At 48.1% G+C, this 26,098-nt stretch overlaps 1 protein-coding gene across 1 annotated transcript; it reads right to left on the reverse strand.

Moving 5' to 3' along the window:
- Positions 1-597: 597 nt before the first annotated feature.
- Positions 598-17,093, reverse strand: nme5 (NME/NM23 family member 5). The gene is made up of 5 exons (XM_072512308.1): positions 16,772-17,093; positions 15,815-16,020; positions 9,521-9,621; positions 7,740-7,858; positions 598-6,007 (listed from the first exon to the last, which is right to left on the reverse strand). The coding sequence occupies exons 1-5, from the start codon at positions 16,898-16,900 to the stop codon at positions 5,930-5,932; spliced, it is 633 nt and encodes a 210-aa protein (XP_072368409.1). The 5' UTR covers positions 16,901-17,093; the 3' UTR covers positions 598-5,929.
- Between the last annotated feature and the right edge of the window lie 9,005 nt (positions 17,094-26,098).

Consider the following 26,098-nt stretch of genomic DNA (forward strand, 5'->3'; position numbering starts at 1 on the left):
TCCTGCCATTTCGGTAACAATTTTTATACTCACGATTATCCCCGAGACTCCAGATCGTGTTTATCCACCAGGGAGCGCTCTTCAACCACCGGTAGTTAGAGCACCTTTCACCCCCCCCAGCCACGTCTTTCTCTCGGGGGTCAGCATCACCCGAGTCCGACAAACTTTGGAATGATCAGTTCTCTCTTGCCGTATACTCACATTGAGATGAAAGTACACTTACAATCCGTATCTTGTGCCGACCTTTGACCGCTCACACATACTTTCTCACAGCTGCCTGAGTCTCCCTCACAAGTGCTCTTTCTCCAGTCCCGACACCCACTTCAGGGTCCTGACCTTCGCGTGGGAGTATTTCCTCCCTTAACAACTGGTCTAACACTGTGTGTTAGGGACTAGCACTTCCTTGTCCTTAGGTTAACTCAGGCAGTTACCATTCTCTCAGTCACTGAACCTTTCATGAATTGACTCAAGTCTTTACCAATGTTCGGTTATTCTGTCCCGGCTCTCTCGAAGGGGTGGCCAGCCGATTTAGTCCGGAGACAGCATCCCATCCTCGTCGCCAATTGAAGTGGTAAATAACTTATTCACACCAAAGAGTTGAGTCAAGTCAATTTATTGGCAAAAGCTTTTGGGAGAAAGCCCGGCACTCCGCAGTGCTCGTGGTCACCTTCTCAATTGTACAACGGCAGTTAGCCTCTTTATACATGTACACACTTGGCTAGTTCCTCATTAGCTTGGGGGGTTACATCCACGACCAATTAGGCCCCCCTAGCAACAATTAGCTTCCAATCACATTCCTCTGAAACCATTCGTTATCTAAGATCCACAACTCCTTGTCCACAATTACAAGGATAACAGGTGTCTCAATAGTTAACGGTCAGTTTGTCAGAAACAGAATGACTCAGCAATTAATCAGGACATTGCAGATGTCAGTAGGTCAGTTAGAGAATGACTCGCCAGTAACCGTACTTATCAGATCATTGCAGAATTAGATTGCCGTGGTGAGTAAGCTAGTATAGAATGACTCAGCAGTCCACACTATTGCAGGCATAAGCTAATAATTAAACATAATAAAAGAGAGATTCTTAATGAATAACCTCTAATGTAAATTTCCCTTAACAAATGGAGCCCAACACTGCAATCATCAGCAGAACCTCCCACTTCTGGTCCTATGATGGAAGGTCATTGATGAAGCAACTAAAGGTGGTTGGGCTGAGGACACTGGACTGGACTAAGGAACTCCTTGAACAATGTTCTGAGGTTAAAATGATTGACCTCTAACCATATGATTCCAGATTTGTGCTACATATACCGCCAGCCAATGGAGTTTTCCCCAATTCACATTGACTTCAATTTTAATGGGGCTCCTTGAGACCACACTCTATTAAATGAAGGGCAGTCAATCTTGCCTCATCCCAGGAATTCAGCATTTTTGTTCATGTTTGGTTCAAAACGGAGCATTGGTGGGAAGGTTGTTGCTGGGTAAGTGCCACTTGATAGCACCGTTGAAAACACTTACCATCAGAGTAGACTATAGACGGATGGTATGCTAACTGGCCATATTGTCCTGGACAGGACAAACACATTTTTCACTTTGTCAGGTAGATACCACTGTTGTTGCCGAGTGGACTATCCAGGTTAATGGGTCGCCTAGTTCTGGAGGGCAAACTTTCAGCACCACAGCTAGAATATTGCCAAGGTCCGTAACGTTTGTCATATCTGTGTCTTCAGCTGTTCTTGACATCACCTGGAAGTAATTGAATTGGCTGAATACTGGATATTGTAATGGTGCAGACCTCAGGAGATTGAGATGGAACATTTCTCAAAATTCATTCACGGATGTGGATGTTTCTGGCTAGGCCAGCATTTATTACTCATTCCTAGATACCCTTCAGGTGATAGTGAGCTGCCTTCTTAGAACTGCTGCAGTCCCTGAAGTGTAGGTACTCTCGCAGTTAGGGAGGGAATTCCAGAATTTTGACCCAGCGACAGTGAAGGAATGGCAATTTCCATATCAGGATGTTGAGTGGCTTGCAGGGGAACGTACAGGTGGTGATGTTCCCAGGTATCTGCCGCTCTTGTCCTTCCGGATGGCACTGGTCATGGGTTTGGAAAAATGCTGTGCATCTTGTAGATAATACATTGTAACGTCCAGAATGTTGATTGTGGGGGATTCAGTGATGATAATCCCCATTGATGTCAAGGTTGATGGTTAGATACTCTCTTGTTGGAGATAGTCATTGCCTGGCACTTGTGTGGTGCAAATGTAACTTGCCACTTGTCAGCCCAAGCCTGAATATTGTCCAAGTCTTGCTGCATTTGAACATGGACTGTCAGTTTCTGAGGAGTCGCGAATGGTGTTGAACATTGTGCAGTGTAGTCATCAGCGAACATCCCCATTACTGACCTTATAATGGAAGGAAGGTCATCGACAAAACAGTTGAAGATGGTTTGGCCTAGAACAGTACCTCAGGAACTCCTGAAGTGATGTCCTGGAGCTGAGATGATTGACCTCCAACCACCTTTCTCTGTGCAAGGTACAACTTCAACCAGCGGAGAGTTTTGCCCCCCGTCCAATTCCCATTGACCCCAGTTTAGCTAGGGCTCCTTGATGCCAAACTCAGTCAAATGCTGCCTTGTTAAGGGAATGACCCTTTATCCTCACCTCTGGCATTCAGCTCTTTTGTCCAAATTTGAATCAAGGCTATAATGAGGTCAGGAGCTGAGTGACCCTGACAGAAACCAATCGGCGAGTCTGTGAGCAGGTTATTGCTGAGGAAGTGCCGCTTGATAACGGTGTTGACGACCCCTTCCATCACTTTACTAGTAATTGTCCAGTGCCTTCTGCCTTTCTGGATACATGAGTGAATTGTATATGTTGGAGATGGGCATATGAGATGCTGGGGACCTCTGCAGGAGGTCAAGATGGATCATCCATTCAATACTTCTGGCTGAAGAGTGTTGCAAATGCTTCAGTATTATCTTTTGCACTGATTTGCTGGGCTTCTCCATCACTGAGGATGGGGATATTTGTTGAGCCTCCTCCTCCAGTGAGTCGTTTAAATGTCCACCACCATTCACAGACGGATGTGGCAGGAATGCAGAGCTTAGATTGGACCCGTTGATTGTGGAATTGCTTAGCTCTGTTTATCATAGAATAGATTATTATAAAATTTACAGTGCAGGAGGAGGCCATTCGGCCAATCGAGTCTGCACCGGCTCTTGGAAATCCACCTAACCTGCACAACTTTGGACTGTGGGAGGAAACCGGAGCACCCGGAGGATACCCACGCACACATGGGGAGGATGTGCAGACTCCGCAGACGGTGACCCAAACCGCAATCAAACCTGGGACCCTAGAGCTGTGAAGCAATTGTGCCATCCACAATGCTACCGGGCTGCCCGCGGTATTACTTGCTGCTTATGCTGTTTGACATGTGTTGTAGCTTCACCAGATTGACATCTCGTTTTTAGGTATGCCTAATGCTGCTTCTGGCACGCAATCCTGCACTTTTCATTGAACCAGGGTTGATCCACTGAGTTGGTGGTAATGGCAGAGTGGGAGACTTGCCAGGCCATGTTACAAATCGTGGTTGAGTACAATTCTGCTGCTGCTGATGTCCGACAGTGCCTCATGAGTTGCTAGATCCGTTCGAAGTCTATCCTATTCAGTATGGTGGTAGTGCCATACAACACGATGGACGGTATCCTGAATGTGAAGACGGGACTTTGTCTCCACAAGGATTGTGTGGTGGTCACTATCGACAGATGCATCTGCAGCAGGTAGGTTTGTGAGGATGAGGTCAAGTATGTTTCTTCCTCCTGTTGGTTTCCTCACTACCTGCCACAGTCCTAGTCTCACAGCTATCCCAATCCTCAATGGTGGAGAAGCCCAGTCTCGCATCTATCATCCACAGATAGGATACCGCACAGAGTTTGGGTACTCCATAATAGAAATGATATCGGGGGCAGCACAGTGGCCTGCAGCCTCACGGCGCCGAGGGCCCAGGTTCGATCCCGGCTCTGGGTCACTGTCAGTGTGGAGTTTGCACATTCTCCCCGTGTTTGCGTGGGTTTCGCCCCCACAATCCAAAGATGTGCAGGGTAGGTGGAATGATCATGCTAAATTGCCCTTTAATTGGAAAAAATTAATTGGGTCCACTAAATTTATTGTTTTTAAAAGAAATGATATCGGGGAGTTGAGAAGGATGCTCAGTCGGATTATACCAGATTTGTGAGGACATAGTTCTGAAGAAAAACTTTATTGCTGTTTAGTTGGAGCAAAGATGATTAAAAGGGCATTGCTGTATCATGGCACTAAGGACCCAGGTTCAATCCCGGCCACAAGGACAATGATCTGGTGAGATTGCACATTCTCCCCATGTCTGCATGGGTCTCACCTCCACAACCCAAAGATGTGCAGGGTAAGTGGATTGGCCACGCTAAATTGCTGCATAATTGGAAAAAAATATAATGTATAAATTATAACAAAAATAAAATATGATTAAGAGGGAAATCCAACAGAAAGTATTCAAATAATGAAAAAAATTCCTTCCACTGGTTGATGAATTAGCAACAAGCACACATTACGTTTGCGTCAGTAATAAAATTATGAAGGGAGATCCTAAGAATGGGATCATAATACAGAACAAATTATAAGAAGTTGATATACAAACGGTGTTCATCACACTCAAACAATTAAATTAGCACTCGAAAAAACCATATCCTATGACATCAGTTTGAAAAGTGTAGATGAGCAGAGGGACCTTTTATACATACATCCTTAAAAGGTGCCAGGGGAAGAATGATTCAACCGTATGCGTTTCTGGAATATAAAAGCAAAGGGATCATCTTCAACCTTTTCTAAATTACTGGACAATTCTGAGCACCACATTTCAGGAAAGACGTAATGGCATAGAAATTTAGTAGAGGACCTTCAGTTATGAAGACAGGTTGGAAACGTTGGGGCTGTTCTTTCTGGAACAAATGTATTGGAAATTAGATCTCGAGGAACAAGGAGGAAAATGTCTTGGCTTAGTTTTCTGAATCTGGAACACAAGGAACACCAGGGGGCCGGGTTCGATTCCAGCCTTGGTGACTGTGTAGAGTCTGCACGTTCTCACGATGTCTGTGCGGGTTTCCTTTGGGTGCTCCAGTTTCCTCTCACAGTCCAAATATGTGCAGTTTAGATGGACAGGCCATGATCAATTGCCCCCAGTGTCCAGGGATCTGCAGATTGGATGGGGTTGCGGGAATAGGGTGCTCTTTCAGAGGGTCGCTGCAGACTCGATGAGCAGAATGGCCTCCTTCTGCACTGTAGGGAATCTAAGATTCTATGAATGTGGAACTGAATTCATAAAGTTTTAAAGGAAATTGGGCATGTACTTGGGGGAAAAAGAACTTAGTGTTACAGACAAAAAACAGGCACGTGCAAATAAACATGACTGATTTTTCAAAGAGAAAGCACACGCTTAATGGGCTGAATGGCCACCTTCTGTGCTGTAAGTTTCTATGATTCTATGTCATCAAGTAGAAAGTGGAGGTAATGCAACAATCTCCTTCAAGAGCTATTGATGCTTGTAAAGTATACCAGCACATAACATCCTAATTGTTCTCAGCTTTCCAACCATTGAACTTTCCAAGAAAAAAAGGACATGGGAGCAACAACATTTAACACAAAAATTAATGTCTCATCTTTTTTGATCAGCAAGCAGATGCTTGGTGGTTGTATCCTTTGACAACAAAAAAAATCCATAACCTTATTTCCAATTTCATATCAAAATAACAACCACCTCAGATATTTTGAAAGTATTAAAACTCAAAGCCAATTGTTTGCATTGGTTAAGTGACAGTGCAAATTTTCTGAAAGTTGTAGCTGGATTTCACTTTTTCAACAAATGTGAGTCCTTCTCTGTCAGCGTTGCCATATTTATGGCTCTTTTATCAGATCTTCATGAATGTTTGGTTTGTTGGGATTGTTTGCAATTAGCCAATCTGCGAGCCAGGTCTGTAAAAGAGCATAATATATAAAATGACATCTAAAAGATTAAATGAACTTCAATCTTTTTAAATCATAGTTACTATACATGGACATTAATATACCATTTCAGTGGTAAGTGGTGCAATTTCCGCTATGTTTTAGCAGGGACTTTCCCATTTGGGGTTAGATCAGACTCTATCTCCCTCTACATGATTTTTAAAAAAAAATTTAGAGTACCCAATTCTTTTTTTTCCAAATTAAGGGACAATTTAGCATGGCCAATCCGCCTACCTTGCACATCTTTGGGTTGTGGGGATGAGAGCCACGCAGACACGTTGCAAACTCCACACGGACAGTGACCCGGGGCTGGGATCGAACCCGGGTCCTCGGCGCCGTGAGGCAGCAGTGCTAACCACTGCGCCACCATGCCAGCCCTCCCGCCTCCCAGCATTAGATTGTCTATTAGTAAATATGGTCAATTTGGTGATTTAGGCCCATGTAACCATTAACTAGATGAAAGTGCCAAAAGCAGCTTTCGCTTAAACCTTTGTAGTGAGTCAGTTTAGAGAGATGTCATTAATTCCATCAGGGAAAAGACACACAGTGCACAATTAAGAATTAATTCACTTCAATGATGAACAGTACTTTAATGTAAATGTTCCCAACTGTACATTACAGGATATGCACCACAAAGGCTGGGAATAAATCCTTAAAATGTTGGGGTTACTTCATAAATTGATACTGAACTGCACAAAATTTATGACAATGCAGTAGTGATTGTAAGAATATTCACAGCAGCAGAGGGCAACTGGCAAGCAAGATGCAATAGTGACTGTGAAAGATAAACAACCAAAGAGAGAAATATCAGTTCCAACATAAAGCTTCTTTTTAAATTAAGGGGCAATTTAGCGTGGCCAATCCACCTACCCTGCACATCTTTGGGTTGGGGGGTGAGACCCACGCAGACATGGGAGAATGTGCAAACTCCACACAGACAGTGGCCTGGGGCTGGGGTCGAACCTGGGTCCTCTGCACCGTGAGGCAGCAGTGCCAACCACCGTGAGCCAGCAGTTCCAATTTAAAGCTTATTCAATTTTTTAATTGAGTACTTGAATGTCTCGCATACAAAATAACTTGCATGGCTTGCTTCAATAAAAATATGTCCAGATTACACTAAGAGTTGCACATTGCAACTGTACAAAACTATAATGAGGCCAACATAATCACTTTCCAACTGGGCCCCTGGATAGCAAGCAGAATTAACAAAATGTTTCCGATTAATTGATTGAAGCCAGTCACAACATACGTTTTCTCCTTCCACTGTGCACAATTCTCTCACATTGAGGACTAACAAGCAGCTTTCAATACATTTGCAATGTCATGAGGAACTGCATGTGAGATGCTGGCAATGTGATACTCTACAAATGTTCCCTCCCTTTCCTGCACACTAAATTTGCATGGCTGACAACAGGAATAGACAGTGTGGAGTTATTGCTTCTCCATCACGTACCAGATGGAAGCACCATTCTGAAAATTCATATATTACAAAGCCACTCAGATCAAAGTAATGCAAACCCTCCAGCTGTGAAAAAATCCAGCATTAGAACTTCCATTTCAACAGGACACAAATTGAAAATTATTCTCTCTGTCCACTTCAACAATAGTAAAGAAAAACATATTTAATGTAAGCAAGAATGACTTAGTAAGCATTTAATGAATACATAAAATATATAAGATTTACTAACTGAAAAGTACTTACAATAGGGTCTGTGGGTTTCTGTTTGCAGAGTTCAGTCAGTCCAGACAACAATGTAGGATTTACAAATTTGCTCAGGTATGTTATTGCATCCTGTGCAGTTGGAATTGGGGAAACAGGACCTGTCAATATATATATATATTTTAAAATATTTTTATTATCCTCATTTTCCACTTTTTCATCAAATGTACACCTAATGAAAGACAAGAACAAATAAAATAGCAACCCCCCAACCAGCATCCCCTTCAACAAACACACCCAAACATCACCCCAACCTCCCAAATACAAAAAAATAGAGTCCAGGGTCATCCCCTACATAGTAAACAATACACTCAACTCTGCCCCCCACCACACCACCCTAATGTTCGATGGCATCCAATTCTTGAAAGTGCAGGATAAACAATGTCCATCATTTGTAGAACCCTTCCATCCTCCCCCTCAACTCAAACTTTACCTTCTCGAGCGTCAAACATTCCAGCAGGTCCCTCTGCCAAGCCGAGAGGCACAGAGCGGAGAAGCTGACCTCCGCCCCAACAGGCAATCAGCGAGGCGAAGGTTAAGACATCTGCCCCCACACCAGTCTGCAACCAAGGCTGGTCCGACACCCCAAAAATTGCTTCTTGGGGCCTTGGTTCAAACCTCAAAAGCACCACCCCCAAGATGATCTTAATGACCTCCCTCTAATACCCCTCAGTTTTGGGCAGGACCAAATCATATCAACATGGTTTGTGGGGCCCCTCCCACAGCACCCACACACTTCCTCCACCCCCTCAAAAAGACAGCTCATCCTTGCCCTCGTGCGGTGCGCCCTAGATACCACCTTCAACTGTATCAGCCCCAACCTCGCGCATGAGTTTGTGGCGTTTACCCTCAGGACCAGCTCACACCACAGCCCGTCCTCTATACCCTCCCCCAACTCTTCCTCCCACTTAGCTTTAATACCCTCCAATGATACCTTGTCCCCGCCACCAGAATCTTCCCATAAATCGGCGACACCACCTATCATCAATACCTCCTTCAACAATGGGGGATGGGGAAGCCAGCACTATCGGGAAGCCTGACAAAATCCCAGATCTGCAGATATCTAAATATTTCCCCCTGCCCCAGTCCATATTTCTCCCCCAACTCCTCCAGCCTCTCAAAACGGCCCCCCAGAAACAAATACCCTAACTCCCATCTCCGAAATCTCCCATCCCACTTCCCTGGCTCAAACCTATGGTTCCCCCTAATCGCCATCTCTCTTGACCCCGCCCACAACTTAAAGGAAGCATTCTTTAACATAAGTTGGCAAGTTGCTGGCTGACTTTTCTACCAGAGGTGGGGAGGAGCGACCAATAACCATCCACCCACTCTGTAAAATTCACCCGAGGACTCATGGGAAACATGGAAAGAGGATTGGTTAATGGGCAGGAAGCAGAGAGTGGGCGTAAATGGGGCATTTTTAAGTTGGTAGTCTGTTACCAGTGGAGTGCCGCATGGATCAATTCTATAGTCTCTGCTATTTACAATCTATAATTAAAGACCTGGATCAATAAACAGAAGAATGGATGTATGGGCAGCACAGTGGTGCAGTGGTTAGCAAGGACCAAGATTTTTGAATAATTTTAAACAGAATTTGTTTTCATAGCTTACTGATATGAAATCATTTGGGTAATTTTGCTTGTTGTTCTGGCAGCAGGAGACAAGGGGAGAGATAAAATAGGTCCACACCTGCCATTACTTGCAGTAAAGAAAATGGAGATTAGAAATTGGAAACAATCATAGCCTTTAGATTAAAGACTTACCATCAGGAAAAATTAACCGAATTTCCCTCTCTGCAGCAGAAGTGGTCTCACTACCATGTACAGCATTCCTCAGCTCATCCGTCCCATATAGAGCTCTTAAACTGTAACAGGCAGAAGCAGGTCAAAGGAAATATACAATTCACTGGCATTTTTATATGTAAAACTGCAGCAGTCTTAACACCAATTTTAAAAATAAAATGTATTAAGTGTATTAATGGAAACTGCTCAATTGTTATAATAAAGCTTCCACCTCCTAATGTCAAAAGCTGTGATTTAAAATTCACAGAATTAGCCATTAGGGTCATCAAACCTAGTCTGCATCAATTGAGAATATAATAATAATATTTATTATTGCTACAAGTAGGCTTACATTAACATTGCAATGAAGTTACTGCGAAAATCCCCTAGTCACCACCGGCACTATCGGGAAGCCTAATTGAGTACACAGAGGGAGAATTCAGAACGTCCAATTTAACAAGCACGTCTTTTGGGACTTTGTGGGAGGAAATCGGAGCACCCAGAGGAATCCCACGCAGACACAGGGAGAATGTGCAGACTCCGCAGACAGTGACCCAAGCGGGAATTGAACCTGGGACCCTGGCGTTGTGAAGCAATAGTGCTAATATGATGTTTGCCTTTTGCCCACTCGTTGCTGATTTCAGAAACAGATGGGCAGAGAAGAAATCTTAACAACCTATGCTTTACTCAGTGGGAAATTGACAAGATCAGATCAGCCACCCATTTTACTTCCCAAATATGGTATTATAGGTATCACGGTACCTGATAGGCTAAAGCACCATTGGTGGAAACTGTGTGCTTTCTATTGGTTAGAATGTATGATAGCTCCGCCCTGCTAGGCGGGGTATAAGAACCCATGCCACCCCAGCAGCCTTCATTCTGTACCTGAGCTACTGGGGGAAACATCTAGCTATTTAAAGCCTTCAGTTGGACTACAACCTCACTTTAGTGGTCATTGATCGTGCATCGATTTAATAAGCTAATTTTTTAAGAAGAAAGGATGGAGCTCCGAATCAAGCCTGAGTGTCTGCAACTTAGCCCCCACGCGGCGAACTCAGCGGTAATCTTCAAGCACTGGCTCGCGTGCTTTAAAGGGTATCTCGGGACGGCCGAAAACGCACCCACGGGAGAGCAGAAACTGCACGTCCTGCACTCAAGGGTGAACCCGGAGATTTACACCTTCATCGAGGAAGCGGAAGACTTCGATGCAGCAATAGAGCTGCTAAAAGGACACTATATTCGCCCGGTAAACCAGGTCTATGCCCGGCACCTGCTTGCAGCAAGGCGACAAACCCCTGGGGAATCGCTGGAGGAATTCTACCGTGCACTCCTGGTGTTGGGCAGAAGCTGCAGCTGCCTAAAGTTTCGGTGAGCAAACACACGGAACTCTTAGTCCAGGACGCTTTCGTGGCAGGTATGCTATCTTCACAAATCCGCCAGCGTCTGGTAGAAAAGGACACTCTGGGTCTCAGGGAGGCACGGGCCCTTGCAGGCCCCCTGGACGTGGCCTCCAGGAACGCCCGCTCTTATGTTCCCAACCGCGCGGCAGCCCCCTGGGCAGCGTGTAACCCCTTCGCGGCCGACCCCGAGACTTCCCCCATTCCCCCACAGGCCTGCGCTGCAAGGCGGCCTGGCAACCCCGAGGGGCCCCGCTGCTACTTTTGCGGGCAGGCCAAGCACCCCCGCCAGCGCTGCCCGGCCCGCGCATCCACCTGCAAGGGAATCGGCAAAAAGGGCCATTTCGTGGGGGATGCCAGGCCCGTGCGGTTGTCGCGGTCTCCGGCGGCGAATGCGGACCGCAACCATAAACTTCGCCACGGGCCGCTTGCGGCCAGCGGTCACCGTCATCTTCATATTCCAGGGCCACGTGCAGACCCTGGGCGCCACCACTTTGTTCCACGGACGCCACATTGGAGGGATGGGTGCCGCCATTTTGTGCACCCCCAGACATGTGCGACCAATGGGAGCCGCCATCTTGGATGAACCCCCAGGACCGCTCGGCTGACCACGCACTGCCCGAAGAGAACTCTCAACTGCTGCGATTAGCCTCGGTGACTCTGGGTCAGTCTCGGCCTCGAACACTCTCACACTCTCAACTGCTACGACGACCGTATTCATCAACGGGCACTAGACGCCCTGCCTAATTGACTCTGGGAGCACGGAGAGCTTCATGCACCATGACACGGTAAGGCGCTGTTCTCTCCTCATCCACCCCATTAATCAAAAAATCTCCCTGGCTTCTGGTTCATACTCAGTGGAGATAAAGGGGTTTTGTGTAGCAAACCTCAGAGTCCAGGGAAGTAGTTCAAAAATTTCCGTCTCTACGTCCTTCCCCGCCTCTGCGCGGCTACACTCCTGGGTTTAGACTTCCTGTGTAACCTTCAAAGTCTGACCTTCAAATTCGGCGGCCCTATACCCCCCTTACTGTCTGCGCCCTGCGACCCTTAAGGTCGACCCGCCTTCCCTGTTTGCGAACCTCACCCCGGATTGCAAACCCGCCGCCACCAGGAGCAGACGCTACAGTGCCCAGGACCGGATCTTTATTAGGTCAGAGGTCCAAAGGCTACTGAGGGAAGGGGTCATTGAAGCCAGTAACAGCCCCTGGAGAGCTCAAGTAGTGGTGGTAAAGACCGGGGAGAAGCATAGGATGGTCATCGACTACAGTCAGACCATCAACAGGTTTACGCAGCTGGACGCATATCCACTCCCCCGCATATCCGACCTGGTAAACAGGATCGCGCATTATAAGGTCTTCTCCACGGTGGATCTCAAGTCCGCCTACCACCAGCTCCCCATCCGTACTAATGACCGCAAATACACTGCCTTCGAGGCAGACGGGCGGCTCTATCACTTCTTAAGGGTTCCCTTTGGTGTCACTAACGGTGTCTCGGTCTTCCAGCGCGAGATGAACCGAATGGTTGACCGGTACGGTTTACGGGCAACATTCCCGTATCTCGATAATGTCACCATCTGCGGCCACGATCATCAGGACCACGACACCAACCTCCGAAAATTCCTCCAGACTGCAAAAATCCTTAACCTTACATACAACAAGGATAAATGCGTGTTTAGCACTGACCGCCTAGCCATCCTCGGCTATGTAGTGCGAAATGGAGTTAAAGGCCCCGACCCTGAACGCATGCGCCCCCTTATGGAGTTCCCCCTCCCTCACTGCCCCAAGGCCCTGAAACGTTGCCTAGGGTTTTTTAGCTACTACGCCCAGTGGTCCCCAACTACGCAGACAAGGCCCATCCCCTGATCCAATCCACACCTTTTCCCCTGTTGATACAGGCCCGCCAGGCCTTCAGCCACATCAAAGCAGACATTGCAAAGGCCACGATGCACGCCATCGACGGGTCCCTCCCCTTCCAGGTCGAGAGCGATGCGTCTGACGTAGCTCTGGCGGCCACCCTCAACCAAGCGGGCAGACTCGTGGCCTTCTTCTCTCGTAGCCTTCATGCTTCCGAAATCCGCCATTCCTCAGTCGAACAGGAGGCCCAGGCCATAGTAGACTCTGCGCGACATTGGAGGCATTACCTGGCCGGTAGGAGATTCACTCTCCTCACGGACCAATGATCGGTTGCTTTCATGTTTGATAATGCACAGCGGGGCAAGATAAAAAACGACAAGATCTTGTGGGGGAGGATCGAACTCTCCACCTACAACTACGAGATCTTGTATCGTCCCGGGAAGCTAAACGAGCCTCCTGATGCCCTGTCCCGCGGCACATGTGCCACCGCACAAGTGGACCGCCTCCGAGCCCTCCACGAGGACCTCTGCCACCCAGGGGTCACTCGCTTTTTCCATTTTGTCAAGAGCCGCAACCTGCCCTATTCCATCGAGGAGGTCAGGACAGCCACCAGGGACTGCCGAATCTGCGTGGAGTGCAAACCGCACTTCTACCGACCAGAGAAAGCGCACCTGATAAAGGTTTCCCGTCCCTTTGAACACCTCAGCATGGACTTCAAAGGCCCCCTCGCCTCCACCGACCGCAACACGTACTTCCTGAACGTGATTGACGAGTACTCCCGGTTCCCATTCACCATCCCCTGCCCCGACATGACCGCCACCACCGTCATCAAGGCCCTCCATAGCATCTTTGCACTGTTCGGGTTCCCCGCTTATATACACAGTGATAGGGGGTCCTCCTTTATGAGCGACGAACTGCGTCAATTCCTGCTCGGCAAGGGCATCGCCTCGAGCAGGACAACCAGTTGCAACCCCCAGGGTAACGGACAGGTAGAGAGGGAGAACGGAACGGTCTGGAAGACTGTCCTACTGGCCCTACTGCCCAGGAACCTCCCAGTCTCCCGCTGGCAAGATGTCCTACCGGATGCCCTCCACTCCATCCGGTTACTGATTTGTACGACCACCAATCAGACACCTCACGAACGTATCCTTGTCTTCCCTAGGAAGTCATCCTCTGGGACCTCGCTCCCGACCTGGCTGGCAGCACACATCATGCTCCGAAAACACGTGCGAGCGCACAAGTCGGACCCGTTGGTTGAGAGGGTCCATCTGCTCCATACTAACCCCCAGTACGCCTACGTGATTTATCCCGACGGCCAACACGATACGGTCTCCCTACGGGACATCCCAGCTACCAGTCCCACCCTCCCCTCCACCGCAGCACCTTACAGGAGGATCGTCCTTCCGCCGGCCCCGTCTAGGCCACCCCCCCCACCCATCGACGCCCTCCGCAGGCGCTCCCTTCCCAGGTCAACCGTTTTCCCCACCAGCGCCGTCTAGGGGTGCCGAAGCTGCCATGGAGATCAAAGCCACGCTCCCGGAGTCACAGACGCCCGAGCCTCCACCGGAGTCACCGCCGAAGCTCCGACGATCACAGAGGACGACCAGGGCCCCCGATCAACTGATTGCTTCATTTTAATTGTAAACTGTAAATATAAACCATCAAATGTACATAGCTATCAGAATTGTAAATAGTTACTAAACACTGTACGGAGGTATTACGGTACCTCCATAACTAATTATACCACGTTGCGATGTTTTGTAGTTTCAGGCCACCACTCCCGCTGGACTCTTTTTTAACAGGGGGTGAATGTGGTATTATAGGTATTACGGTACCTGATAGGCTAAAGCACCATTGGTGGAAACTGTATGCTTTCTATTGGTTAGAATGTATGATAGCTCCGCCCTGCTAGGCGGGGTATAAGAACCCGTGCCACCCCAGCAGTCTTCATTCTGAACCTGAGCAGCTGGGGGAAACATCTAGCTTATTAAAGCCTTCAGTTGGACTACAACCTTACTTTAAGACCATAAGACATAGGAGCGGAAGTAAGGCCATTCGGCCCATCGAGTCCACTCCACCATTCAATCATAGCTGATTTCAACTCCATTTACCCGCTCTCTCTTTCTTAGCCCTTAATTCCTCGAGAAATCAAGAATTTGTCAACTTCTGTCTTAAAGACACTCAACGTCCCGGCCTCCACCGCCCTCTGTGGCAATGAATTCCACAGACCCACCACTCTCTGGCTGAAGAAATTTCTCCTCATCTCTGTTCTAAAGTGACTCCCTTTTATTCTAAGGCTGTGCCCCCGGGTCCTAGTCTCCCCTGCTAAAGGAAACAACTTCCCTACGTCCACCCTATCTAAGCCATTCATTATCTTGTAAGTTTCTATTAGATCTCCCCTCAACCTCCTAAACTCCAATGAAAATAATCCCAGGATCCTCAGACGTTCATCGTATGTTAGGCCTTCCATTCCTGGGATCATCCGTGTGAATCTCCGCTGGACCCGCTCCAGTGCCAGTATGTCCTTCCTGAGGTGTGGGGCCCAAAATTGCTCACAGTATTCTAAATGGGGCCTATCTAATGCTTTATAAAGCTTCAGAAGTACATCCCTGCTTTTATATTCCAAGCCTCTTGAGATAAATGACAACATTGCATTTGCTTTCTTAATTACGGACTCAACCTGCAAGTTTACCTTTAGAGAATCCTGGACTAGGACTCCCAAGTCCCTTTGCACTTCAGCATTATGAATTTTGTCACCGTTTAGAAAATAGTCCATGCCTCTATTCTTTTTTCCAAAGTGCAAGACCTCGCCCTTGCCCACGTTGAATTTCATCAGCTATTTCTTGGACCACTCTCATTGATCGTGCATCACCGAACTAATAGGTTAGATATAAATTACACCCCGCACCTCCCACAAAGAAGCTCCACCATAGTTATTGAAAGACACAATTGTGTTCTTATGGGGTGTTGGCACCATGATGGGACATAGATTTGCCCCACACACACAAATTTCTGAGATCACTCACCTGCCTGGATGTGTTTCTTTTGCATTTACACTATTTGCAGGTCCAATCAAGTCTCTCCAGTAAGCTACTGCTTGATGTCTGACAATAACCATGGCAATAGTTGGTCCAGAACTCATGAATGCTGTTAAACTGGGAAAGAACATTTTTCCATAATGCGCAGCATAAATATCACTGCAGAGCTCTGGACTTAACACTACTTTCCGTTTCTGCAATGGGAAAAAGTTCAGATTAATTCACATTTTTTAAATACTTATTAATATATGGCTTTTCCTGGGCTGCACGGTGGCGCAGCCCACTGTTGCCTCACGGTGCTGGGGACCAGGGTTCAATCCCGGCCCTGGGTCACCGTCTGTGTGGAGTTTGCACGTTCTCCCCATGTCTGCATGGGTCTCATCCCCACGTCTGCATGGGTCTCATCCCCACAACCCAAAGATGTGCAGGGTAGGTAGATTGGCCACGCTAAATTGCCCCTTAATTGGGAAAAAAAGAATTGAGTATTCTAAATCTGCAAACAAATTTATGTTTTTTCTCCCACTCAGTGATGTACTTCTTGCAAATTTAAATTTGTGATGGGTTTGAAAACAGCAACATGTGTAAACTATCCCCTTTTCCCTCAACTCTATTTGATTTGGAACAAAACAAATTTTTGGCAAGTAAAAACATGCTGTTTTATCATCACTGTTTGAACGTGTGGGCCATACCCCTATGGCACTACTTTCCTCTATATTTTTTGATATTCAACAACATACACGATAACCAGTGAAACAAAATTGATAATGGTAAACTGAACGCAGCTTTTTAAAAAAATGATCAAACACATAAATCCACCACCCCACAACTAAAACTAGCAATGCTGTAAAACGTTAAAATTGAATTCTAATTGACAGTATTGGGCTGTAAAAGTTGCATTGTAGACAATGATATCAGACATTACTCGGTAGAAACCACACAGCTTACTTGAAGAACGGTGAATCCGGATCGGAGAATGGTCTCTTCGATTTCGTCCGCGTTGTCAATGGCGTCGGGTTTGATCAGGGCCAGTGTCCTCTCCACAGACACATCTGCTGCAGACTGAGCTTCCTCCATCACTCACCCTCCCCTGGGGGCAATTCCTAAAAATGCTGGAATTGGGGCAATACCGCGGGAGCAAGAACTTGGAAACGCTATTCTAAAATGATTTTTGACACTTGCGAGTACAAGAGCTTTTTACAACACGGCACAAATCTTCCCCATTCCCTTCTGGCGTTATATGCGCTGCTCTGGTTGCTAAGGAACACTTGGTGTTTATGTCCCTCTCCCAGGAGACTTTGCATTTATTGCAGGCTGTTTGAGAAAATGTGTATTCTACTGGCTCAAAACGCCTTGCTAATCTGCAACGAAGAAAGCTTGAATGACGAAAGGAAACTCATTGGGAAACATTCGAGTGTCTGCTCTAAGTGAATGGTGTCACTCCGCTAAATTGAAAGATCTATTTCTACAAACTTTGACATTTTTGAGCAGGAGAAGGTAGGTCTCAGGTCTATTTGAGATCGGTTTGAATGTCAATTAAAATACTTCCTTCGTATTAGAGGAATTTGGTCGGTTTTCAGGGTATAAATTGAATATGGGCAAGGACGAGGTCTTTGCGATTCAGGCAAGGGGGCAGAAGAGATTGGGGGAGATGCCATTCAAGTTGGTAGGGGGGAGCTTTCAGTATTTGGGTATTCAGGTGGCGCGGGTGTGGGAGCAGCTGCATAAACTCAATTTGGGTCGGTTGGTAGAACAGATGAGGGGGGGACTTTCGGAGGTGGGGTGCGCTCCTGCTGTCATTGGTGGGGTGGGTACAGACAGTGAAAATGACATTTCTTCTGAGGTTTCTGTTTCTCTTTCAGAGCCTTCCAATTTTTATCCTCAAGGCATTTTTTTGAAAAGTAAATATGGTGATCTCGGGATTTGTTTGGGCGGGTAAAACCCCACAGGTGAAGAAGGTGCTGGAGTGGGGGCGTGGAGGGGGCTGGCTCTTCCGAATGTTAAATCCGAATAGGTGGATTGGCCATGCTAAATTGCCCTTAGTGTCCAAAAAGGTTAGGAGGGTTATTGTTACGGGGCTAGGGTGGAAGTGAGGGCTTAAGTAGATCGGTGCAGACTTGATGGACCAAATGGCCTCCTTCTGCATTGTATGTTATAAATTATTATTGGGCGTCGAATATAGCGATGGTCAGGAAGTGGATAGTGGGGTAGGGAGCGGGTGAACGCAGCCTCATGTAGGGGCACGAGTTTAGGGGCACTGTTAACGGCACCTCTGCCGTTCTCGCCGGCCAGGTATCCACAAGCCCGGTAGTACTGGCAGCCCTGAGGGTATGGGGACAGTGGCGGCAGCACATAGAACATAGAACATAGAGTGCAGAAGGAGGCCATTCGGCCCATCGAGTCTGCACCGACCCACTTAAGCCCTCACTTCAACCCTATTCCCGTAACCCAATAACCCCTCCTAACCTTTTTCATCTCTAAGGGCAATTTATCATGGCCAGTCCACCTAACCTGCACATCTTTGGACTGTGGGAGGAAACCGGAGCACCCAGAGGAAACCCACGCAGACACGGGGAGAACGTGCAGACTCCACACAGATAGCGACCCAGCGGGGAATCAAACCTGGGACCCTGGCGCTGTGAAGCCACAGTGCTATCCACTTGTGCTACCGTGCATGGGACAGGTGGGGGCGTCAGTGTGGGCACCGATATGCGGTAACCACCAGTTCATTCCGGGGGGGGGGGGGGGGGGGTGCGTGATGGGGGGTTCTGAAGGTGGCAGTGGGCGGAGATCGAGAGATCTCTTTATTAATGAGGGCTCCCAGAGCTTGGAGGAGGAGTTTGAGTTGCCAGGTGGGAATGGGTTCTGGTATCTGCAAGTGAGGGACTTTGTGCGGAGGCAGGTTTCGACCATCCCGCACCGGGTACTGCAGGACAAGGTGGTGTTGAGAATAGGAGTAGGGGAGGGGAAGATCTCAGAGATCTATAAGGAACTGATGGAGTGGGAGGGAGCCCCGGTAGGAGAGGTGAAGAGAAAGTGGGAGGAAGAGCTGGGTGGGGAGCTGGAGGTTGGATTAATGGGGAGGCCCTGAGGCAAGTCAATGCATCCTCGTCGTGCGCCAGGCTCAACCTGATACAGTTTAAGGTGGTCCACAGGGTGCACATGACGATGGCCTGGATGAGCAGGTTCTTTGAGAGGGTGGAGGCTAGGTGTGGGTGCTGTGCAGGGGGGCCTGCGATCCATGTCCATATGTTTTGGGCATGCCTGAGGCTGAAAGGTTTCTGGCAGGGGTTTGCTGACATCATGTCAGAAATATTAAAGGTGAGGGTGGTGTCGAGTCCAGAGGTGGCGATTTTTGATGTGTCGGATGATCCTGGAACCCAGGGGGGGTGAGAGAGGCCAATGTCCTGGCCTTTGCCTCCCTGGTGGCCCGGAGATGGGTCCTATGAGGATGGAGGGACCCAGAACCCCCGAAGTCGGGGGTATGGGTTAGCGACATGGCGGGCTTTCTCAGACTCGAGAAAATCAAATTAGTCTTGAGGGGATCGTTGCAGGGGTTTGCCCGGAGGTGGCGGCCGTTCATCGACTTCTTCAAGAAAAATTAAGCTGTCAGCAAGGGGGGGGGGGGGGAGCAGGCATTGTTGGGGGGGGGGAGGGGGGAGTCAGGTAAGGTCAGGAAAACCAGTGGGAAGGGGGTCCTGTTTGCATAAGCCATGCTGGCTGGGGTGTGTTGGTTATATTGTTTTGTTCTTGTTGATACCTGATGGTTAAAATTATAAATATCTTTTTTTAAATTTAGAGTACCCAATACATTTTATCCAATTAAGGGCCAATTTAACGTGACCAATCCACCTACCCTGCACATTTTTGGGTTTTGGGGGTGAAACCCACGCAAACATGGGGAGAATGTGCAAACTCCACACGGACAGTGACTCAGAGCCGGGATCGAACCTGGGACCTCGGCGCCGTGAGGCAGCAGTGCTGCCCTAAGATTATAAATATCTAAATAAAATATATATTTTTAAAAAATTACTTCCCTCTATACAATGGTTTTGAATAATGGTTATTTGACCAAATATTTAAGAAACTTACTGTTCTTAAGCCTCTTAACTCTGATGTGTACGGAGCTGTTTGCAGTAGCTGTTATTTGACACCGAGTTGGTTGACCTGATTTCTCAACTATTCTGTTACACTGTGGCGAGTTAAACTGCTGGTGCACAGGACCTGTTACATTACTTAACCCTGTGTGGATCGCTACCTCGACCTGCTGGAGAGGTGTGTGTGCGTTCCGACTACCCCCTCCCTCCCCCCGACGAGTCCGTCAGGAGTTCCTTGCTCCTGGTAGGTCGGCCAAGGGTGACAAAGTCCGGGAGAGGTGCCAGACAAAACGCTCTCAACAGCTGAACTGGCGGAGGAAGTCTGTGTGTGTCAGCGGCTGCAGCAGGGAGTGGATCCACAGATCACCAACGTCTGACCACCAACCCGTGTGGACAATGACAATGCCCCCAAGGTACCCACGTTAAACAAAGTCAGGAACAAGCTTGGACCAGTGGAGAGAAAACTTTCTTCATGTTCACCCAGCTTACATCCTGTGGACTGTTTTAACATTGTTACTCCACTGATGTAGAGATGTCCTGGAAACATAACTTACAAGTTCCTCTGTCAAATCACACACTCTCCTGCCTTAAAACACTTTTCACTTTTCCTTCATCAGTGTCAAGATTGCTGTCCATTCGTTGCCTAGCAACTGTGTGGAACTGCAGCAATTACAAAAGGCCCATCACCAACTATCTGAGCAGCAAGATGGGAAATAAATGCAACCACACCCTGAAAACAAACGCCCTAATCTGAAATCCGGAGAGAGCAGAAAATTCTGCAACCATATACATCTAATATATATCAGATACATGCAGATTAACGGGAACATGGAAATACAATTAACAAATTCATAGCATGGAAGGCCATTCAGCCCGTGCTAGCCAATAAGAAGCCAGCCAGCCCAATTCCACTTCCTGATTTTTAGGGTGCAGCCCCCGTAAACTACAGCACTTCAGCTGTGTACTCAAATACTTATCAAATGCAATGACCGTTTCTGTCTTTTTAAAAAATAACTTTAGAGTACCCAATTCATTTTTTCCAATTAAGGGACAATTTAGAGTGGCCAATCCACCTACCCTGCACATCTTTGGGTTGTGGGGGCGAAACCCACGCAAACACGGGGAGAATGTGCAAACTCCACACGGACAGTGACCCAGAGCCGGGATCGAACCTGGGACCTTGACGCTGTGAGGCAGCAGTGCTATCCACTGCACCACCGTGCTGCCCCGTTTCTGTCATCACCATTCATTCAGGCAGTGAATTCCAGATGCCTACCGCCCTCAGTGTGAAAAAGATGTCCCATCAAATCGTCTCTGAAACTTCCTACTCTCAAGCTAAATCTATGCCATCTGGTTGTGGACCTCTCAATCCAGGAGATTAGAGCCTTCCCGCTGCTCTATCTAGACTTCTCAATTATATACCTCAATTAGGTCCCTCCTCAGCCTCCAAAGTAAACACTAGCCTATGCAATCTTTACAGATAACTAAAATTCTCCAATCCGGCATCATCCTTGTAAATCGCTTCTGTACCTTCCCTCGTGCAATCACATCTTTCTTATAGTGTAGTGACCACAACTGCAGTACTCTAGCTGTGGTTTAACTAGTGTTTTATACAGTCCCAGCATTACTTCCCAGCCCTTATATTCTGTGCACCAGCTAATAAAGATAAGCATTACATATGTCTTCTTGACCATCTTCTCTACCTGACCAGCCATCTTCAGAGCTTATATCCCTCTACACTTCTCAGTATCTTACCATTTATTATGTATTCCCTTGCCTTGTTACTCTTCTCCAAAAGGTATTGCCGAGCACTTCTCCAGATTGAGCTCCATTTACTACTGTTAAACTTACCTGATTAATCCACTGATTTCCTGCAATTTATTTTTCATTTTCATAACCAACCACACTGCCAATTTCAGCAGCATTTGCATACTTCTTAATTGCACTTCCTATGTTAAAGTCCAAATCATTGATACTATCACAAAACACCAGAGACATAGTGCTGTGTCCAGCCTAAGTCACAAAACCATCCATCAAACATGACCCTTTGCCTCCTGACAATCTTTTAGTGTTAATCAACTTACAGAATCAAACTCAGGGACAAACTCAGCGGCACTGCCCAAAAAGAACAAAGAGCAACGGAAATTTAGGGCCACGAAGAATCCAGCACGAGTTTGTAGAATCGAAAACAAATAACTTTATTTACAATTTACATGTATACAACAGCAGCAGCAGTAATCCCTTACTGCTCACTCCTCTCTCTCTGCTGGTTCCAGACTGGCCAGCTCAATTTATGCAGGTGGCTGCTAATGATTTCTCTGCCCCCTCATTGGGGAAGCTCATACTCACTCAGGATTCATAGAATCATAGAATTTACAGTGCAGAAGGAGGCCATTCAGCCCATTGAGTCTGCACCGGCTCTTGGAAAGAGCACCCTACCCAAACCCACATCTCTACCCTATCCCCATTACCCAGTGACCCCACCCAACACTAAGGGCAATTTTGGACACTAAGGACAATTTAGCATGGCCAATCCACCTAACCTGCACATCTTTGGACTGTGGGAGGAAACCGGAGCACCCGGAGGAAACCCACGCACACACGGGGAGAATGGGCAGACTCCACACAGACAGTGACCCAAGCTGGGAATCGAACCTGGGACCCTGGAGCTGTGAAGCAATTGTGCTAACCACCATGCTACCGTGCTGCCCTATTGTGGGATTGCCATTTGTCCCCAGCCATTAATAAAAGGGGCAGGTTATAACATCCCTCCACCCCCAAAGTCCAAGGAATCCACCGAAGACCCTGGCGAAGGAGGGCTTCAGACTCATTTTGCCGCAGGCAGGACACTATTTGCACAAGATCGGGCGGCGTGTATTGAGAAGGCGCTTCAGCAATGAATGGTGTAACGGTTGTACATACACAGGCCGTGGGACCCAAGACTCCTACTCGGAGGCATCCTGTGTCTCCATCTCGGCGTCCCTATCTCCACACGGTTCTGCAACGACCTGCGCAGGCTTTGAGTGCAGCGCCAGAGCAAGATCGTGAGGGTGATCCTCCACTGTGTCTGGTCTCTGCGGCTGTAGAAGTGAGCTTCGGGGGCAGGGAATCTTTGGAAGAGGCGGCCTTCTGGACCAAACATGGTCTGCATGCTTGCGCTGGAGTCGACCCTGGGCTTGTTCCTGGTAAGAGATGATGCCAGGGACCCACTGGGCACCACCAGCAAAATTTCGAACGAACACAGGGTCACTGAACCGGCCGATGCTGAGAAAGGCCATGCCCCTGCCGTTCTTGATTGCGGCGTACTTTTGCGCCAATGTCCGGGAAAACCATGCTAAGGCGGATGCGAAGTCTCCGGCCCATTAGGAGTTCCGTGGGAGCTACCCCAGTCACCGCATGTGGAGTGGTCCTATATGAAAACAAAAAAAAAAAACAGCCAGTCTAGTGTCCATAGACCCGGAAGACTGTTTCGTTAGGCCCCGTTTGCACATCTACACTGCGTGCTCCGTCAACCCATTCGAAGCCGGGTGCTATGGAGCAGTGCAGATATGGAGTATGCCATTCATCTTCATGAACCTCACAAACTCCTCACTTGTGAAAGGAGTGCCGTTGTCAATGATGAGCACCTCGGGGAGGCCATGCGCACTGAAAGACAAACGCATCTTCTCGATCGTTGCGCAGGACGCTGTGCCCACCATCTTATGCACCTCTAACCATTTAGATTGGGCATCGATTATTAAAAGGAACATGGATCCTTGCAAAGGGCCGGCAAAATCCACAAGCAAGCGCGCCCAAGGCCATTCCCAGTGATGTAGGGGCGCGGCTGGCGAAAGCTTCTGCTGCTCCTGGCAAATGGAGCAGTTTTGGACCACCTTCTCAATGTCGGCTTCGAGGCCTGGCCACCAGCCAACATTTTCATTTTGGTCACACCCGGATGTCCATTGTGCAAGTCCTTTAATATCTGCTCCTGTCCTTTTTCCAGGACGACCACACGCGTCCCCCACAAGAGGATACCATCTTCCACACTAAATTCTGACAGCTTGGAGGAAAATGTCCGCAACTCGCCTGGGAGCTGTCTATGCTGCCCACCATACAGGACTATGTGCCGAACTGAGGATTGGATCCATTTGGGTCCACTCACTGACCTGTGATGCCGTGACAGGCAAGGAGTCCATAAAATTTAGGGTTGCAACCACCTTACTAGTCGTGGGGGTCGACATGGGGCCGGTCGACAAAGGCAATCAGCTCAGTGCATCAGCATTCGCTATCTGTGTCCCTGGTTTATGCTCCAGAGAATACTCGTAGGCAGTGAGCAACAAAGCCCAGCGTTGGATCCGTGTGGAGGCAATGGGCGGAATTGGCTTATCCTCTCAGAAAAGTCCAAGCAGAGGCTTCTGATCAGTCACGATAGTGAAGTGGCGGCCATACACATACTGGTGGAAGCGTTTAGCGCAAAGACCACCGCCAGGCCCTCCTTCTTGTTCTGTGTGTACTTCTTTTCTGCTGCAGTCAATGTGCAGGAGGCGAAAGCTATCGGCCGCTTGGCTCCGTTCTCCGCCTTGTGCGACAGGACGGCCCCAATACCGTAGGGGGATGCATCACACGTGATGAGCAAAGGCTTTCCAGGATCATAGTGGGTTTATAACCCAGATGACGACAATTGCTGTTTCACCCGCCGGAAAGTGGTTTCTTGCGGCTGACCTCAAACCCAGGTGTGATTCTTCTTTAGCAGGTGTAGTGAGGCCAGTGTAGTTGCCAGATTGGGGAGGAACTTCCCGTAATAGTTTACGAGGCCGAGAAAAGAACGAAGATGCAAAGAGTCAGTCGGGGCAGGGACCTGTTGAATTGCGCGCATCTTTTATCTTCCCCAAACCAGGCTGGAATACATCTGGGTAACGTCCTAATACCTCCGTCAATCCTCCAGAACCTGTTGAAGAATGTGCTGCCTCTGCAGCCGCAAATGGCGCAACCAGTCCCGACCCAACAGGCTGGGCCTGTAGTCGCGCAGCATGATAAGTGGGAAATTCCCCTCCTGGTATCCATGAACAACAGGGTTCATCGTAGTTCCTGCAATGTCCAATGGTTCCCCCGTATAGATGGACAACCTGGCCTTGTATCGGTTAATGTAAGGGTCTGTATACCGTGTGTGATGTGGTCGAATGTCCTCTGGGCAATTACGGAGAGCGCTGCATCAGTGTCCAACTCCATCTCAAGCGGGTGGCCATTGACCCGTACCGTCATCTTAATCGGGAGCTGCCACACAATGCAGCTACAGGCAGTCATCCTCTGTCTCCACATCCTCGGAAGTAGTCACCGCAGGTTCATCCAAATAGAAGGTACGGCCCTTGGGCTGGCCCCAGTTTCTGTCGAAACGACGGTGCTTCTGGCGCCCCCAGGACCGGTCGGTGTCCACGACAGGGCCAACATCCACAAGTCCGGCACTGACATGGCTCCACATCCATCGGTTCTGGAGAAGGCCCTCTTCGGGGAGGAACGTCCGGTGGCCACTGGCGTCGATTCAGTCGCCGCCCAGCCCAAGGTACGGGGAGACACTTTTGGACGGAAGGGGTTGCGCACCAAGGCATGCACCTCCATTCCCTGTAGCTCCTGCACTCCCCGTTCTGCGCTCTCTCGGGACAATGCTATCAGAATGGCCTGTTGAAACATCAGGTTCGGCTAACAACTTTCTCTGGGTGGCCACGTTGTTAATACTGCAAACCAATTGGACACGTAACATTTCTGACCAAGTCTCACCATAATCACAGTACTCCGCAATCCTGCGTAGAAATTCAGCAAGGGATTCTCCTGAGGTACTAAACCGGTAACCCTGGACATGGTTGGGTTAAAATGTTGCCCCACCAAGGTCACAAAATGCCTTGGTGTCCAGTGCAGCTGGGTATGTAAGGCTCCTAATCACCCCAAACGTATGCGGGCCACAGGCAGTGAGCAAAATGACCACCTGGCACTTGTTTTCAGTGATGTTATTCGCCCGGAAATAGTAACGCACCCGTTGTGCGTACTGTTTCCAACTTTCCTGCGCAGCACCAAAGACATCCAAACTTCCATAAAGAGGCATGGTGCAACAGAAAACATATTTCCAACCTGTATCCAACAAAAATCCAGGAAGGTGGCTTCAGCAGCATAGACAGCTATCCACTTTAACCCTCATCGCCAGTTT

This window comes from Scyliorhinus torazame, chromosome 7 (genome assembly GCF_047496885.1).
Source record: "Scyliorhinus torazame isolate Kashiwa2021f chromosome 7, sScyTor2.1, whole genome shotgun sequence".
In the NCBI taxonomy this organism is placed as follows: Eukaryota; Metazoa; Chordata; class Chondrichthyes; order Carcharhiniformes; family Scyliorhinidae; genus Scyliorhinus; species Scyliorhinus torazame.